The sequence below is a fragment of the Mustela erminea genome, chromosome 16 (assembly GCF_009829155.1).
Source record: "Mustela erminea isolate mMusErm1 chromosome 16, mMusErm1.Pri, whole genome shotgun sequence".
Classification (NCBI taxonomy): Eukaryota; Metazoa; Chordata; class Mammalia; order Carnivora; family Mustelidae; genus Mustela; species Mustela erminea.
Genome location: NC_045629.1, coordinates 53,693,498 through 53,710,022, shown reverse-complemented (window position 1 = coordinate 53,710,022; position 16,525 = coordinate 53,693,498). Strand labels below are relative to the sequence as shown.

At 36.9% G+C, this 16,525-nt stretch overlaps 1 protein-coding gene across 6 annotated transcripts in view; it reads right to left on the bottom strand.

The window, feature by feature from the left end:
* The window catches only part of OXR1 (oxidation resistance 1), a 439,603-nt gene that overhangs the window by 351,922 nt on the left and 71,156 nt on the right, over nt 1-16,525 (bottom strand). For 5 of the 6 annotated variants that reach the window (XM_032316807.1, XM_032316810.1, XM_032316802.1 and 2 more), the window contains exon 2: nt 637-801. In XM_032316807.1, coding sequence (XP_032172698.1) covers nt 637-659 — 23 coding nt within the window. In that variant the 5' untranslated portion in view covers nt 660-801. Of the gene's footprint in view, nt 1-636; nt 802-6,534; nt 6,554-16,525 lie in introns of those variants that run through there. The other variant, XM_032316803.1, reaches the window with a different exon arrangement.

Below are 16,525 nucleotides of genomic sequence, written 5' to 3'. Positions count from 1 at the left end.
TAGTATTGCTCTTGGTTGCCACAGAAAAGTTAATTATATGTCAAAAAAATCTTCATACTTCTTATTATAAATTACAAACAGCATTTAAACATGAACTGGAAGTCAAGGATTATTCAAAATGCCAGCTATTTAAAGATATGAATCTACAAGGGAGTCTTCTCTTCCATATTAGAGTTCTGTTCAGTATAGTCTGGGTAGACCTGCTGAAAGAGGAAGTCTAAAGAAAGTACTGATGAGAAAATACCCAGCCAGTTCTTACAGCTTCCCTTACAGCCTGTTATTCCTGTAGCTGGGATTGTAACAGTAGCTAGGACCACTGAATGAGTGTTTAATTCCCACTTATCTCTCCAGTAGGATGTCTGGAAAGAAAGGCACAGGATGTCACCTTTCATCCTATGAAATTATGGATTCACAAAAGGCTTGAACCCTTTCCAGAGTGCCCAGATACCACAGTGCTGAAAGAGCTAAAGTTTAAATTCTAGGTAGCTTTCCTTACCTTAATCCAGGACACCAATTTCTGGAAACCAGACTTTTAAAGTTCTTTTTCTGCTCCAGTTCTGACAGTACAACTTTCGCACAAAATATGGCTTGAGAATATGCATGCATTCGGATTAGGTTAGGAGGCGATTCACTTACCACGATAAATTAGATACAGACATTGCAGCAATTTATGGAGGAGTCTTGTGGAGCAGTCTTCTCTAGGTTTCAGAACAGGGAATGAGTAGGTTGAGTAGATAAGACCACTGGGAATTGGACTTTTAGCTTTGTTGCTGGAATGATGCACTTACAGTCTGAAATAACCTATAAAGAAAAGAAATAAAATGATATCTATAGAACACAGTCTATATGACTTTTTATAAATATATTTCATCCAGGTCAACAGTTTAGTCATGGTATAATACATAGACAAATATATTTTTTGTAAAATATAAGACATATTATAAACAAAAGATAAAATTAAGTCAACCATATGATAAGCTGAATGCTTTACCTTTAAAATAAGTGTAAAGAGCAATACAATGTTCATCCCCTGAAGCACAGAATACAGGGAAAGAACAGAAAGTGTTTTTAGATGCACCAATTTCTTTTTCCATATGGCCAATCAGTTGTGCTCTAAGTTAGTTTTATATACTTATGCTAAAAAGATCAAAACAAAGATCCTAATTGGCCATAGTATGCATTTTTAAAAAAAGCTCCTTGGCACAAATTAGTATCATGTCCAAAGCTGTAACAAAAAAATCATTCACTACTACTTCTGAGCAAAGCAAATCTACATTGAGTAACATGCGGAGGAAAGCCAGTATGTATTTACCTAACCTTTTCACATATATTTTATGAGCATCGACTCTGTACTGTGTCCCATGATCTTGAACCAATTTTTTTTACTAACATATTATGTATTATTAGCCCCAGGGGTACAGGTCGATGAATCGCCGGGTTTACACTTCAAAGCATTCACCATAGCACATACCTTCCCCAACATCCATAACCCCACCACCCTCTCCCTACACCCCTCCCCCCGGTAACCCTGTTTGTTTTGTGAGATTGAGTCTCTTATGGTTTGTCTCCCTCCCAATCCCATCTTGTTTCATTTATTCCTTTCCTACCCCCCAAACCCCCCACGTTGCCTCTCAACTTCCTCATATCAGGGAGATCATATAATTGTCTTTCTCTGAATAACTTATTTCACTAAACACAATACCCTTCTAGTTCCATCCAAGTCATCACAAATGGCAAGATTTCATTTCTTTTGATAGCTGCATAGTATTCATATATATATATACACGTATATAAATATAGTATTCCTATATAAATATATATACATACACACACACACACACCCCACATTTTCTTTATCCATTCATCTGTTGATGGACATCTAGGTTCTTTCTGTAGTTTGACTATTGTGGACATTGCTGCTATAAACATTCGGGTGCACGTGTCCCTTCAGATCACTACATTTGGATCTTTAGGGTAAATACCCAGTAGTGCGATTGCTGGGTCATAGGGTAGCTCTATTTTCAACTTTTTGAGGAACCTCTATGCTCTTTTTCCAGAGCAGCTGCACCAGCTTGCATTCCCACCAACAGTGTAGGAGGGTTCCCCTTTCTCCACATCCTCGCCAGTATCTGTCATTCCCTGACTTGTTAATTTTAGCCATTCTGACTGGTGTGAGGTGGTATCTCATTATGGTTTTGCTTTGTATTTCCCTGCTGCTGAGTGATGTGGAGCACTTTTTCATGTGCCTGTTAGCCATCTGGAAGTCTTCTTTACAAAAATGTCTGTTCATGTCCTTTGCCCATTTCTTGATTGGATTATTTGTTCTTTGGGTATTGAGTTTGATAAGTTCTTTATAGATTTTGGATACTAGCCCTTTATCAGATATGTTGTTTGCAAATATCTTTTCCCATTCTGTCAGTTGTCTTTTGGTTTTGTTAACTGTTTCCTTTGCTGTGCAGAAGCTTTTGATCTTAATGAAGTCCCAATATTTCATTTTTGCCCTAGCTTCCCTTGTCTTTGGCGATGGTTGAACCCAAATTTTGTAGGGTACAATTAATTCCATGACACTGTATTAGGAACTTTAGTTCCGGTCATTAACCATTAACCCAGTACTGTTCAATTAAATATTTATTGAGGATATACTACGTGCACATACACTATCCCAGGTAGAGTTCAGGGGTAAGTATGAATGACATATAAATAAGACATGTTTCTGCCTTCAAAGAATGTTTTATGTAAGAAAGATGATTATAATAAAATGGAGTAAGTTTTCTAACAGATGTTTACACGGAGTATATAGGAGCAAAAAGACGAGCTTTCACCCCAGTCTTAGGGATTTGGAAGGACTTCTCTCTCTCTCTTTTTTTTTTTTTTTTAAGATTTTATTTATTTGACAGAGGGAGAGATCACAAGTAGGCAGAGAGTCAGGCAGAGAGAGAGAGGGGGAAAAGCAGGCCCCCTGCTGAGCAGAGAGCCAATGCAATGTGGGGCTCAATCCCAGGACCCTGAGATCATGACCTGAGCCTAAGGCAGACGCTTAACCCACTAAACCATGCAGGCACCCCTGGAAGGATTTCTAAAGAAAATAATGGACCAAACTACTAACATCAGGTTTGGCTGCAAGTTTCAAAACAAACAACCAAAATATTGAAAAAAAAAAAAATCCAAACTCAGAGTGGCTTAGAAAAGACCGTTTATTTCTCTCTCCTATAAACAAATCCTGAGTCTTAAGAAGTCCAAGGAAGACACAGCAATTCTATAAACACGTGAGATGGAGACTTGCTTCTTGTCATTTTACCATTCTTGACATGTGGTTCCCCTACATGTTCCAAGTGGCTGCTGAGCTTGAGAATGTCTGTGTTCCAGTTAGCAAGAAGAGGAAAGAAAAGGATGCTTTCTGAAATTTACACATGACATTTCTGCTTGTACTTCAAGGGACAGAGCTTAGTAACTTGGCCACTCTTATTCTACTGGAGACTGGGAAACGCAGTCATTATTCTAGGCAGCCACAAACCATGGTACCTATTAGAAACCAGGGATAAACGTGGGTATTGGGAGAAAATTAGCATTGTCTGCCATTGTGTTTATGACTTGGTGACCTTTACCCACGATATTTTATGATTCTGTACCTACTGCAAAGTGACAAACATAGGGCAGATGTGAGGTGCCATCAGTCCGTGGTTTGTTGGTAATTTTACATATTTGATATATAATGTGCTAAACATCCAAACTTCCTCAGTTTTCCTAAATCACTCATAGAATCAACAAAATATTTTGTGTGCCCTATTATTTACCAGACTCTAAGTATGAAGGGCACAAGACTAATAAAATATGGTCTTTGCACATAAAGAATTTACTTACATAGATGCCATCATGTAAAAAAATAAAATGCACTCTGAAAATTGTTGAGTATATACAAGGACATACGAACAGCTACAGGGGAATATAGAAAGAACCATAACTCTAATGGATTCTAATTTTAATGGACCCTGTCTGCCAGTTGAATAAGCAGCTATAAGATCGGTATCCTAAACAGTCTCCTTGCATTCCTGAAGAGGTTTTCAAGTCCATTCTGCCCTTGTTAAAACATATGGACTTCCATCTATTAAGGACAGAGGGACTCCGAATTCTGCTCCGAAAATTGGTAACTTCCAACTCTCCAAATCTGTTATTACCTGATTCTTATCAAGGGTTCAATTACCAAAAATGAAAAAAAAAAAAAAGTATGTGCAATTGTCTGACATAATTCATTCTAGATAATCTTAATTCTTAATTCTATCTTTAGAGAGATGTGTATCTGGATGTCATTATTTTAATATGTAACCAAATTACCTTTACTGAATTATACTTTGGGGTTTTTCCAAGAGGTTGCATTGAAGGATGTCAATAAAGATAATAATAAATAAGCAAGCAAAATCCATGCCTGTGAAATCAGCTATAAGGTTTAGTGGGCTATTTACTGACATAAAATGTTGCCCTTATGAGCACTCAAAGCAAAAATGTGCCAAGTTTCAACACTAAGAAAACTATTATTCTAAAATTCTGACTTGCTTTAATCCCATGGGGACATTTATTTCTTTGCTTTAACTTACGACAAACTCTGCAACAAATATGTCACATTTCTTTAAGAACTATTCAAGGCTTCAAGGTTTGCATTTTTATCCTAACTTTTTTTCCCATTTCTGGCAACTTTAATTTTTAACATGTTTTTGATAAACACACATACAGATACAAACATATGCACATACAGACATACATGTGTGTAAATACATAGAAAATCCTCCCTAAGTCTTTTTTAGGGTGACAAGGATATAATTAAAGACAACAATTCCAGATTTGCCTGCTTCTGCAGAATGTAGGAATAACATGTGAAGAAATCTGATCTCAGGATCGTTGATCAAACCATATGGAACCATTGTTTTTGTAGGTCAAAATGGCCAAATATTATCAACGTATATGGTGCAACTTAATATAACTGAAGGGTTGACTAAGACAGCCTAACACTGTTGCCTTCACCCTGACTCAACTTTACACAGGCTTCTTCCTGACTCTAGACCCCGACCTCTCTTTTCTTAGAGTGTTTACTATAGAAAATTTGCAATTATAAATTCTTTCTCTGCCCCTTTGAGATAAGAATCTATCCACTTCTTGCCAGTTATACAACCCCAGTAATGTCTTTCTCAAGGACTGGGGAGCAATCCATTGGAAATGTAATCATCAAAGAAGATTGTGTTCTACCTCCCAGTCTCTGTGGGAAGATAGGTGCCTAACTTCTTAAGTACCAATTAGCAAACACAGATGGCCTGATCCCATTGAGCAACCTCCTCCTAATACCCTACAGTACTTTTCAACTAGCTGAGTCTTAGCACTTAAAACCCTCCTGTCTTCTGTTTCAGCAGAATTGAGATCAGTCACTGTCCCCTATTCCAAAAGTCTTGAATTAAGTTTTCCTTGCCTGTTGAACGTCGCCTGGTTTAATTTTTCTTTGGGAAGGTATTTTGGTTTTTTGTTTTTTAAATTCCTTGAAGTTCAGGAAAATCTCCTAAGAAGCTGGCAATGTTGTTAAAAAGTACAGTTTTTTCTCAATGCCTTTTACCTGTAATAACTATCAACTTGGATCTTGAAAAGTTTATATTAAATGTGGATTTATAAAATAAAATATTAGAAAATTGCATTTTTTTTCTAATGGTATACCTAGTTGCTTATAAGAAAAAAATATATGAACATAAAAAAATTCATATGGCTATTCATAATGATTACAATAATCACTCTGGGATCCATTTGGAATTAAATCATCTTTTATTTTTATTTGCATCCTATAACTATCTAATTTATTTCTTCAAGGATACATACCCACAAGGCAGTCAATTAAGTTTACTAAATTTTGTAACACAAAAAAGACAATGATGTGATGCTTTTAAAGGCCTTGGAGAAATGACTCATTTCTTATCAATGAAAACTTTCCAAAGAAAACATCTTTAGGATCTTCAGAAAAGGTTAAATTTTCTGTACATTTTGATGATTCACAATCTTTTTTTCCAAATAAGGATTTATTCATTTATTTGAGAGCAAGAAAGAGAGAGCATGAGAAGGAGGGGAAGAGGGAGAGAGAATCTCAAGCAGACTCCCTGCTGAGTGCGGAGCCTGCCTTGGGGCTCAATCCCAGGACCCTGAGATCATGATCTGAACCAAAACCAAGAGTCAAATGCTTAACCGACTTGAGGTACCTGGGGGTCCCCATGATTCACAATCTTTATGCAAATCCCAACATCGCTCTTCACACTTAAGTATGAATTTATAGTTTTAAAGCAAAATCCTAATATTACTAATAGCCTCCACTGTCATCAAGAGAATGTTCTTCACATTAGGGAAAACTTTTTAAATTATATGGATTGATTGACTCTGTTGATTGTAAGTTATAAGCATAGGCACAACTGTTCTCTTGAGGTCACTCCTTTAGCACAATGTTAAGGAAAACAGTATGTCAATTTAATACAAGATCTTCATTTGACATATTCATTAAAAGTGACTAACTTGAGACACCTGGGTGGCTCAGTCGGTTAAGCGTCCAACCCTTGATCTCAACTCAGATCTTGATCTCAGGACTTTGAGTTCAAGGCCTGAGTTGGGCTCCATACCCAGTGTGGAACCTGCAAGAAAGAAAGAAAAAGAGAAAGAGGGAAGCAGAGTGGGAGGGAGAAGGAATGAAGGAAGGAAGGAAGAAAAGAAAAAAAAGTGAAAACCCTTGAACACAACAATGGATTATTGATATTATATTTTACCAAAATAATTATTTTTAATCATTTTATCCATGAATAAGATTCAGGGCTTCAAACTTGAATTGAAAGGAATACCACATTCTAATATGTTTGTTTTTCTGTAATCACCTTGCCATTTAGTTATATAACATGAAAGAACTTTGGAAAGATGACTTTATTAATAAGTAAAAAATGAATTTTCACAGCCTAGTCCAATGACTACATAAAAGATTTTGTAACTTTACAATGTTAAAATTTCATGAAGATCGGGTTAAATAACCTGCCATATGATAACTTTATGTTTTGTTCTACTTCATACTTAAGACAGTAAATCTATTAAAAAATCACATGCAAGAAGAATGAAAATGATTAAAGATTTTGAGCATAAGCACTACTGAGTGTCCATAAGTGAAGTGCCTTTGCCTTACCTAGAAAAAAGAGAGCTTAGAATCCAAAAGTGATACTATTTATTATAGAATAATTTCAAAACGGGTAAGGCCAATGGTCCATTGGATTTTGTTTAATTCCACTAAAGGTATTGTAAGAGATAATGGGCATAAAGTGAAGAATAAAATGCTTCAAGTAGAGAACAAATTTTTTATGCTAAAGATTCAAAATAAATGTTAGAAAAATGAATAATCAAGAAAAGAGTAGAACATGTTGAATTTTTCAGGGTGATTTCCTTATTATCATCAGATCAGAGTACTCTTCCTTGCTTTCTGGTTTCCCCAGGGACTAATACCAGTATTTCCCAACTTAGCCTCCCTACTCTAGTTGAGCTTGCTTGTCAAATACTCATTCCTGTGCCCTGACTAGACTACGAAGTTCTGATTCTTCTCTGTGGCCTGGTGTTTTCTTTCTTCTTTAGTTGCAACTATCCAAATTCGTCAAGGATCAATACAAGCCCCACAAATCCTAGGAATTCTTGCCTCAGAGTTTCAGGTTTCTCTGATAGCCCCTCTTTCTGAACTTATATCCAATTTAGTAATTAAAATACAGTAAAATGTGTACATAATTTTTATGTATATTATTTTTACTTGCTTCCATAAACTCTAAGTTTAAAAGGTCAAAAATAGTTTTTTATGTTTAAACTCCAAAGCATCTAGGTAAGTTCCAAGTACTCTCCACCTATGAATGAACTAGTGGACAAAGTGCAGTATTTTAACAGCAATATGACTTGGAGGACTGAAAAATAATGGTTTGAATATGAACTTTCCTTCTTATAGTCTCATACTGGTATTATGAACTTCAGGACCTCCAGAGATTTGGAAGAACGTAAGTCAATCACTGGGGAAAGATATTCTTTTTCTTGGGAAAATTCTGGTTAAATATATGGACAAATCCTTAAAACAAAAATAAACAAGAAAACCGAACTAAGAGTTTGCCTTTTCCCTTTATCTTACAGATGTTTCTCTAGAGATAATATTTTTAAAAATAAGAGGGTTCTGCCTTGAATTTTTATAATTTAATGTTAATTTTAAAATAATAAATTTAGGCATACAGATCAAAATCAAAAGGACATATAATGAAGATAAACAGTTCTCTCTCTTCTGTCCTCTGTCCCAGCCATCCAGCCAGAACCTCTTTACAACTCTTTCTACCAGTATCTTTATCCTCATAGAGATATTCTCTGGATGTCTATCTATACCAAACTATTCCTAGCTATCAGTTTATCTCCCCCTCTATTCATCTACTTAGTTTTCACAAAATGGTGAAATTATACACATTTTCTCTGGCACCTGGTATTTTCACATACATGCGTAACCATAAGCCCACATACAATATTTCCCTACAGATCCACACACAGAGGTGCCTCATTACCTCTAAGAGTTGTAAACAATTTCACTGAATGGATTTACCCTAATTTATTAGACCATCTCACAATAAAGGAGATTTAGTTTGCTTCTGATATTTGCAATTACACATAAGCCTGCAGTGTATATCCTTATGTATCTGATCCAATGTAAATGAATGTTTGTGGATAAATGCCTGGGAAGTAAAATTTCTGGGTCAAGTCTATGCATATTTTTAATTTTAAAGAAACTGGCAGATTGCCTTTCATAGAAGGTGTACCAGTTTACATTCCTACGAGCAACGTATAAGCTTAATGGTTCTGGCATTACTGCTTTCTAGAATACCAATAAGCCAGGCAGATTTTATAAATATAGTTCCTGAAGTGTATTCAATATCCCAAGCCAGAAGTACTATTCCACACGTCCAAGTAGGCACTAAGCCTGGTTATTCTACCTCTGGGATATCTTTAGAATATGTTCACTTTTCTCCATTCATACCACCGATGTCTACTCATATCTGCGTAATAACAATGACCTAATAAGTAGTCCCACTTCATTTAGTTCTCAACCAAAATGTTTTTCTGCAGCACACTACAGGTTGAGGGCTCCTTGGGTGATGCAGTGATTTTCTAGCTAAGAGCAGCAGAACAGAGAGGATAGAGCAGAGCAGATAGTGACATTAGGAAAACCTGGGCATGCTTTCCAGCTATGCTTCTTGCCAACGTCTGGCCTCAAGAAAATTAAGTACATTCCCTTGCTTGTTTCTACACTTGATCTGAGCCAATTCTTTTTTTTTTTTAATAGAAATGTTAATCATACTTACAAGGAAGGTCAAAATGAAATTAAAAAAAAATGCATGGAAGGACTTCATATTGCCTGCTGCATAGGAAGAGCTCAAAAAGTGATAATGCTGGGGATCCTGGGGGGCTCAGTCAGTTAGGTGTCTGCCTTTGGCTCAGGTCATGATCCTAGGATCCTGTAATCAAGTCTCATATTGGGCTCCTTGCTCAGTGGGGAGCCTGCTTCTCCCTCTCCCTCTCCCTGCCGCTCCCCCTGCTTATGCTCTGTCAAATGAATAAATAAAATCTTACAAAAAGTAATGCCAATGATGATGAGAATAATGAAGAAGGAGGAAGAGACTGAGGTGATAATAAATTTGTCCCAGTATCCATAAATTGCTCTATTTGCCTTCACATTAAAGCCCCAATTCTTTGAGATGGTTTATAGGACTCGAGATGATTTAACACCAGCTTCCTTTCCACCTTCCTCTCTCATGGAAGCCCCACCACCTTTTCTCAACCCCACCCTCCACAAGCCACTCTATTTCAGCTAAATGGTCTTGGATTTTCCTGACTCCACCGTGTCTCTCTAGCTTATAGGCCATTCCATTCACATGCTAGTCCCACTGTATGTTATTATACACATAAGCTTTCCCCCCTCTGCTGCCTAATCATTACAGCTCAACATAGACAGCGTTTTGTCCAAACTTTCCTAGTCCTTGGTAGGTGGAGCCCCCACGCTCTCTTATAACACCTTGCTCTGAATGCATGAAGATGTTTAAAAACAGTGGTTTAATTCTTTAATGCAGGTATTTCCCTCTAAATTGCAAGTTCCTTGAAGATGGACAGAAAATCTAAATAACAAACCCAAGGCCTAGCCTAATACTTGGGACAAAGAAGGTACTCAATGTTTGCTGAAAAACAAAGAATAAATATCTGATATCAAGAAATGTAAAATGGGGCTCCTGGGTGGCTCAGTGGGTTAAGCCGCTGCCTTCGGCTCAGGTCATGATCTCAGGGTCCTGGGATCGAGTCCTGCATTGGGCTCTCTGCTCAGCAGGGAGCCTGCTTCTCTCTCTCTCTCTGCCTGCCTCTCTGCCTACTTGTGATCTCTGTCTGTCAAATAAATAAATAAAATCTTAAAAAAAAAAAGAAATGTAAAATTCTAGATTGCTATACCAAAAGCAGTGTTCCCTTTTCCTTCTAAATTATAAAAATATTATTTCTATATTTTATCATATTTATGGGTTCCAAACTTCTAAATGTTGTTACTTTTTAAAAATAATTATTAAAATATTTTTTGAAACTTGGACATTAATTAGGGAATATTAATTGTGGAAACTTGGTAGAAGTCATTCCATTTTGCTAATGTTTTGCTACTCAATTTTGCCCAGAATATAATTTAGTCATAAAATACATAAACTAACATCTTTGTTTGGATATGCAAAATAGGACCAAACAATCCTCATATTCTAGCTACATCAGCAATCATCACACAGACTTTCTAATAGGATATAGACGTGTTTCTCTAGAACAATGGAGTGGTTAAGGTCAGCATGGATGTAGACCAAAAAGAGTCTAAGTTCCTCGCACACTATTTTTACACACTATTGATACCTAGCCTGAAAATACAGTCTTTGCAGAGGATTGAGAAATCCCACATATTAAAACTTCAGATCAGCACAGATGGTAACCCTGGAGACAAGCTAATGCAAAGCTTTATGTGTCCTTTCACTGCAGAGCAGCTGTCATTTTACTTATATTAAAGCCATTTCATGGGAGGTATTAGTATTCAATTGAGCATGTCAGTAATTGGTCTAAAAGCATTTATCACAGAGACATGGCTATATTTATGATTATCCTAAGTACCCACTTCAGAAATATCCCCTATGTTCAACTTACAGAAAGTATTCGCCATAGCCAGGGAAATAAAGGCTTCTGGACGTTACAGTAATTCTTAAATAAATTATCATGCTCGACAAAGGTCACCTTAAAGCAGTTTGGGATTTATTATCGACAGAATAATAGATTATACCAGATATTATTATAATTCTCTGAGAATAAAATCATTTTATTTTTCTATAAAACTGCAAAGATACCTTTTCTACCCATGCTGTTGAGGTTTGATTTCAATGTCTCTTAAATGGTGATGTAATCATAAGCTTCTATGTGGCCTCTGTCTTCCATCTCTCCCTCTTGCTGGTCTTCCTCCCCCCGATTCCTGATTCTGTACAACCTTTCCTTGTCTCTCCACTATGACTTGCAATTAGTACTTTCCTTATTTCTTCCCTTCACTGACCAACTCCCCAAACCATTCCTCCGCACCCACCGTCTCTCCCTTTTCACCACCCACTTATGCTTGCTGGTTTTTATTTCTGATCTGCTGGTTTACTATCCTGATCACCATACGTAACCACTAATTCCTCTGTCGGACTCCGCTCCCTGCCCGCTTGTTCTGGACACTCCTTCTTTGACTTCCAGGATGCTGACGCAGCTACGCTCCCCTCACCCTCTCTGTTCTTTTTCCCATTTCCTTTATGTGGATATTCGCCAAAGTTCTGCCTACCTTGGATTTTCTCAGTGGATAATTCACAGATTTCTATGTACCTCATCCTTTTTCCTGACTTCCAGAATCATCATTCCTAATCATTTATTAAGCAGTTGCCAAATTATGTGTTTGTTTTTGTTTTTTTACTGCTCAGTAATATCTCTTTAAGTCATTGTCTCCCTTTTACCCCCTAATAACTACCATCCATGTTCAAGCCCTTACAGTCTTCTGTTTTGACCAGCTTTTTTTTTTTTAAGATTTTTAAAGCACCTAAAAACAATTAATTAAGGTATATTTTAAAATCTTAAGAGTGGACTAATGACCAAAATCCTAACTGAAAAAAAAGTTTTAAAAGGAGATTATGCTGAGTGAAATAAGTCAAGCAGAGAAAGTCAATTATCATATGGTTTCGCTTACTTGTGGAACATAAGGAATAACATGGAGGATATTAGGAGAAGGAAGGGAAAAGTGAAGGGCGGAGGGAATCAGAGTGGGAGACAAACCATGAGAGGCTGCAGATTCCGAGAAACAAACTGAGGGTTTTAGTGGGGAGAGGGATCGGGGGATGGGTAAGCCTGGTGGTGGGCATTAAGGAAGGCACGTATTGCATGGAGCACGTGCAATGAATCTTGAGACACTACATCAAAAACTAATGATGTACTGTATGGTGACTAACAGAACATAATAAAACAATAAAAAATAAAGAAAATTAAAAAAAAAGAAACAATTTTGAAAATTGAACACAAAAAGCTCTTTAGTTCATTTTTTCCCTATGGACGAGTTCTCTTTTTTTAATTGGAGTATAGTTGACACCAATGTTACATTGGTTTCAGGGGTACAGCACAGTGATTGGACAGCTCTAAACTTGACCCTAAGCTCACCACCAGCTGTCACCATGCAGTGCTCTTACAATATCACTGACTATATTCCCTATGCTCTGTCTTTCATCTTTGGGCAGCTTAAAATATTAAGCATTTGGGGGTGCCTGAGTGGCTCATTTGGTTACTCATCCGACTTTTTGATTTCAGCGCAGGCCACAATCTCAGTGTCATGATCTTACAGTTGTGGGATCAAGACCTGCAAAATGTGACCAGCTCCATGCTGGCTGTGGCGCCTGCTTAAGATTCTCTCTCCTTCCCTCTGCCCCAGATGCCTGACCGCCCAGCCCTTGCACATGCACACACAAGCTCTCACTCGTTCTCTTTCTCCCTAAAAACATGAGATCTTTAGTGTTGATAAGCAGCATGCTGATGTTTGGAAAATAAGCACCCCTACTCCTGAGCACTAGCGTCCTCTGGTACAGTTTACAAATCACTGGCTGGAAATGGCTGCACTGGCCCTAAAACTTGTCTCTGACCCCTGATCCATATCAAAAATTAATTTTATCAAGGCAAAGCACTTACAGATGCAAACTCCTTCTTTAGAAATAGAAGTAGTCATTCCAAATGAACAGCCAGTCATTCCACGTAGATTTTACGCTTCGGATCCTCTTCCATATGGTCTAGCCTATATTTTCTGGCTTGTCTAAATTCAGGTTGGGTTACTACTGTGCAGTGAATTTTTTCCACCCTCTGCTGAAGGTCTAGCACAGCACTCTTACCTTGGAACTAGTCAAACATATTAAATTGAATTCTCAGTGCAAAACTCAAAGTTTTCAGGTATGCATTATCGTACTCAAGGGTAGCACTAAATAAATGAGGCTTTTAAAAAGTATGATATATCTAAACTGCCTGGTGTTTTTAAGAATTTACAACAAATTTTGATGAGTCACTAAAGGTTCAGTCCCATGTTGAAAGCCTAGTGGAAAGCACTGCCAAAACTCAGTTTAATTAAAAACAGAAAGAAACAAAGCAGCAGACTGGTTTTCTTTCCCCCTAAATAAATGTTTCAAATTAAAAAATATATATCTTAGGTACACTTAATGAATCTTTCTGTACTCTCAAAACATAAGCACTTATGCATTCAGGAGTAACTTGGGAGAAGTGGGGAAAGCCAGCGAGGGACGTAATGCATTTTAAGAATGTAGTTTATACTTATTTTTCTGCTCTTCTGAAGGCTTTCCAGGCACTGCTTCAAGGCCCTTCACCATTCAGCCGGAGTCACCCTGTTTATCCTCATCTCCATTATCCCACTCTTCCTGCCTCTGAAGCCCTGGCCATATGTGCGCCTGCTTCCTCCTCCAATAAACTAAACCCTTCCATGCCTGTTTGCTCAGAATGAACACACTGATCAGTATGTTCAAACTTCCAGCAATGTCTGTCCCTTACCTTCCAGAAAACATACTTGTCCTGAAGAGTCCAGCTCAAATATCAACATCCCACACTTTAAAATTAGGTAGAATTGTGTGTCCCCTTCAGATTTGTATCTTTTTTTATGATATACATATTTCTACTGCAATATTTATCATATATGTCACTACTGTTATGGCTTATTATCTGCTAAAGGTAGGTTAGTATTATATTAAATTAGGTAACTACTTAAAAAAAATAGTCATTTACTTAAGAAATATGGAATTTGAAGTTTCTGACCATAAGGGTAGTAGAGTACCCTTGTGTTATAACAAATGGACAGATAAACAGAGAGAGGACATAGTAATATTTACTTAAAATGTATTTATTTGTAGGTAATATTTTAGAACAACTACAAAAGCAAAAGGAATCTAATATTATTTATTCTTTTATCTGGGTCCTACTAATTCTCAAAGCGATTAATTTTATCTTTATATTTTTTCTTCAACCATCTACTACACAGTGTAGTTTGTTATCTAAAATAAAGAGCCAATAAATACCTGTTAAATTGATTTTAGCTGAACTGCTATATTGTTATAGTCATGCAAATAATTGATTTTTCTTCTGTTTAACAATGAAGGCATTTGCGTAAGAGATACTCAATCGATATAAGAAAAAAACAGCTTACTTCCAAGAGAAGACATTTAAAAGGTAAGAGCGTCCTGTTGATAATCACTAGATAGTCCTGACCTGTAGACAATACCTCTTCTTAGGGAATACAGCAGCCCAGAGTAATACATTTTTCACAGATACAGATACATACACCAGAAAACATGTGCATGTCATTCTTCGCTTAGGCAAGTATTTTCTTCTTTGGGGCATTATTTGAAAAGACCCAAAATGCTCAAAACCCATTCACTTCTCTTAAGTCCTTTCCACGAGGCTGGAGAAGAACTGACTTTTCCCAAAGAGCTTTTGATTTTCATTTTGGAGGGATGGACATGCTTAATTAAAACTGACACCTGAAGGAACTTTCACGTTTTGGAGCTAAACAGCAAGTGCTTCTAACCATCAGAGTATCACTGAATATTCACAGAAGCTACAATCTGTGAAAGGAACACAGCCCTCCTGGCAGAGAGATTACGCCACTCCTGGCAAAAAAGAATTAGGGATTAAAAAATAGTTCAAATATCCAGGCTGAGATGAAAAACAAAACAAAAAGCCTTTTCTTAGCTTATCATCCAAATTATCTTTCTTCACAGCAGCGCCTACTCAACAATTTCTTCATCAGCTCTTTATTATACAAAAGTTAACTCAAATCTCAACCCTAACTCTTTCTGTTCTTATAAGTCCCCACAAACCAAAGAAATGAGCTGTCACAAATTAGGACTCCTTGAGTAAGGACTGAATGCCTGCTTTGTCAACCAAAGTGCTGGGATTTGAGAACCATATAAAATACAATTTAATCTTCAACATTTACTTAAGGGTCCTGGATGCTCAGAGTTATATAAATACATAGGTTTTAGTTTAACATCAACTTTAAATTTTCACTTAAAAACTGTGTCAGCTTATCTTTAGATGTGTAATGCCCTGGCTTTTTTTCTTTTTCTTTTTTTTAAATTCTCTGACAAGATGACATTCTTTTTTTTTTTTTTAATATTTTATTTATTTATTTGACAGACAAAGATCACAAGTAGGCAGAGAGGCAAGCAGAGAGAGAGAGGGGGAAGCAGGCTCCCCACCGAGCAGGGAGCCTGACTCGGGGCTTGATCCCTGGACCCTGAGATCATGACCCGAGCCAAAGTCAGAGGCTTTAACCACTGAGCCACCCAGGCGCCCCAAGATGACATTCATTTTTAAAAAGCCAAATTTTATCAAAAGAATTGGTATTAATGAAAATGTATTAACTACCTCAGTCAATAGTTTTCTCTAATTCACTGATAAAAAACTGCTTTAAGTTCATCACCAAGAAGCTGCTTCCTCTACAACTTCAAATGCTGCTCTCTTGAATAGTCGTTCAATCTTCTACGCCATTCTGGACTTGAAGCTGAAGCTTGACTTCTTTACCCAATGATCAAACTCTTTCATCTTCTTCAGATCTTCAAAGGTATGTGGTGCCTCAGTAGCATCTACATGGCTTCAAAGTTTATGATTATCCAACCTCAGCATGAGATACTTTTCAAAGCTTTTCAAACAGACCCTATTATCCTTGAGTAACTCAGTGAAGCTTTCCAAAACAAGTAATATCATATTGTTTCAAATGTTCTCACAAGTGTAACAAAGCCCATGCATTATAGATGGAAGTATATGCATGACTAAGCTTATGTCTTTTATGTGTTCACCTCACTCAATATATTTTATCCCTCCAATATTCTTTTTTTTTTAATTTCATTTATTTATTTGACAGAGATCACAAGTA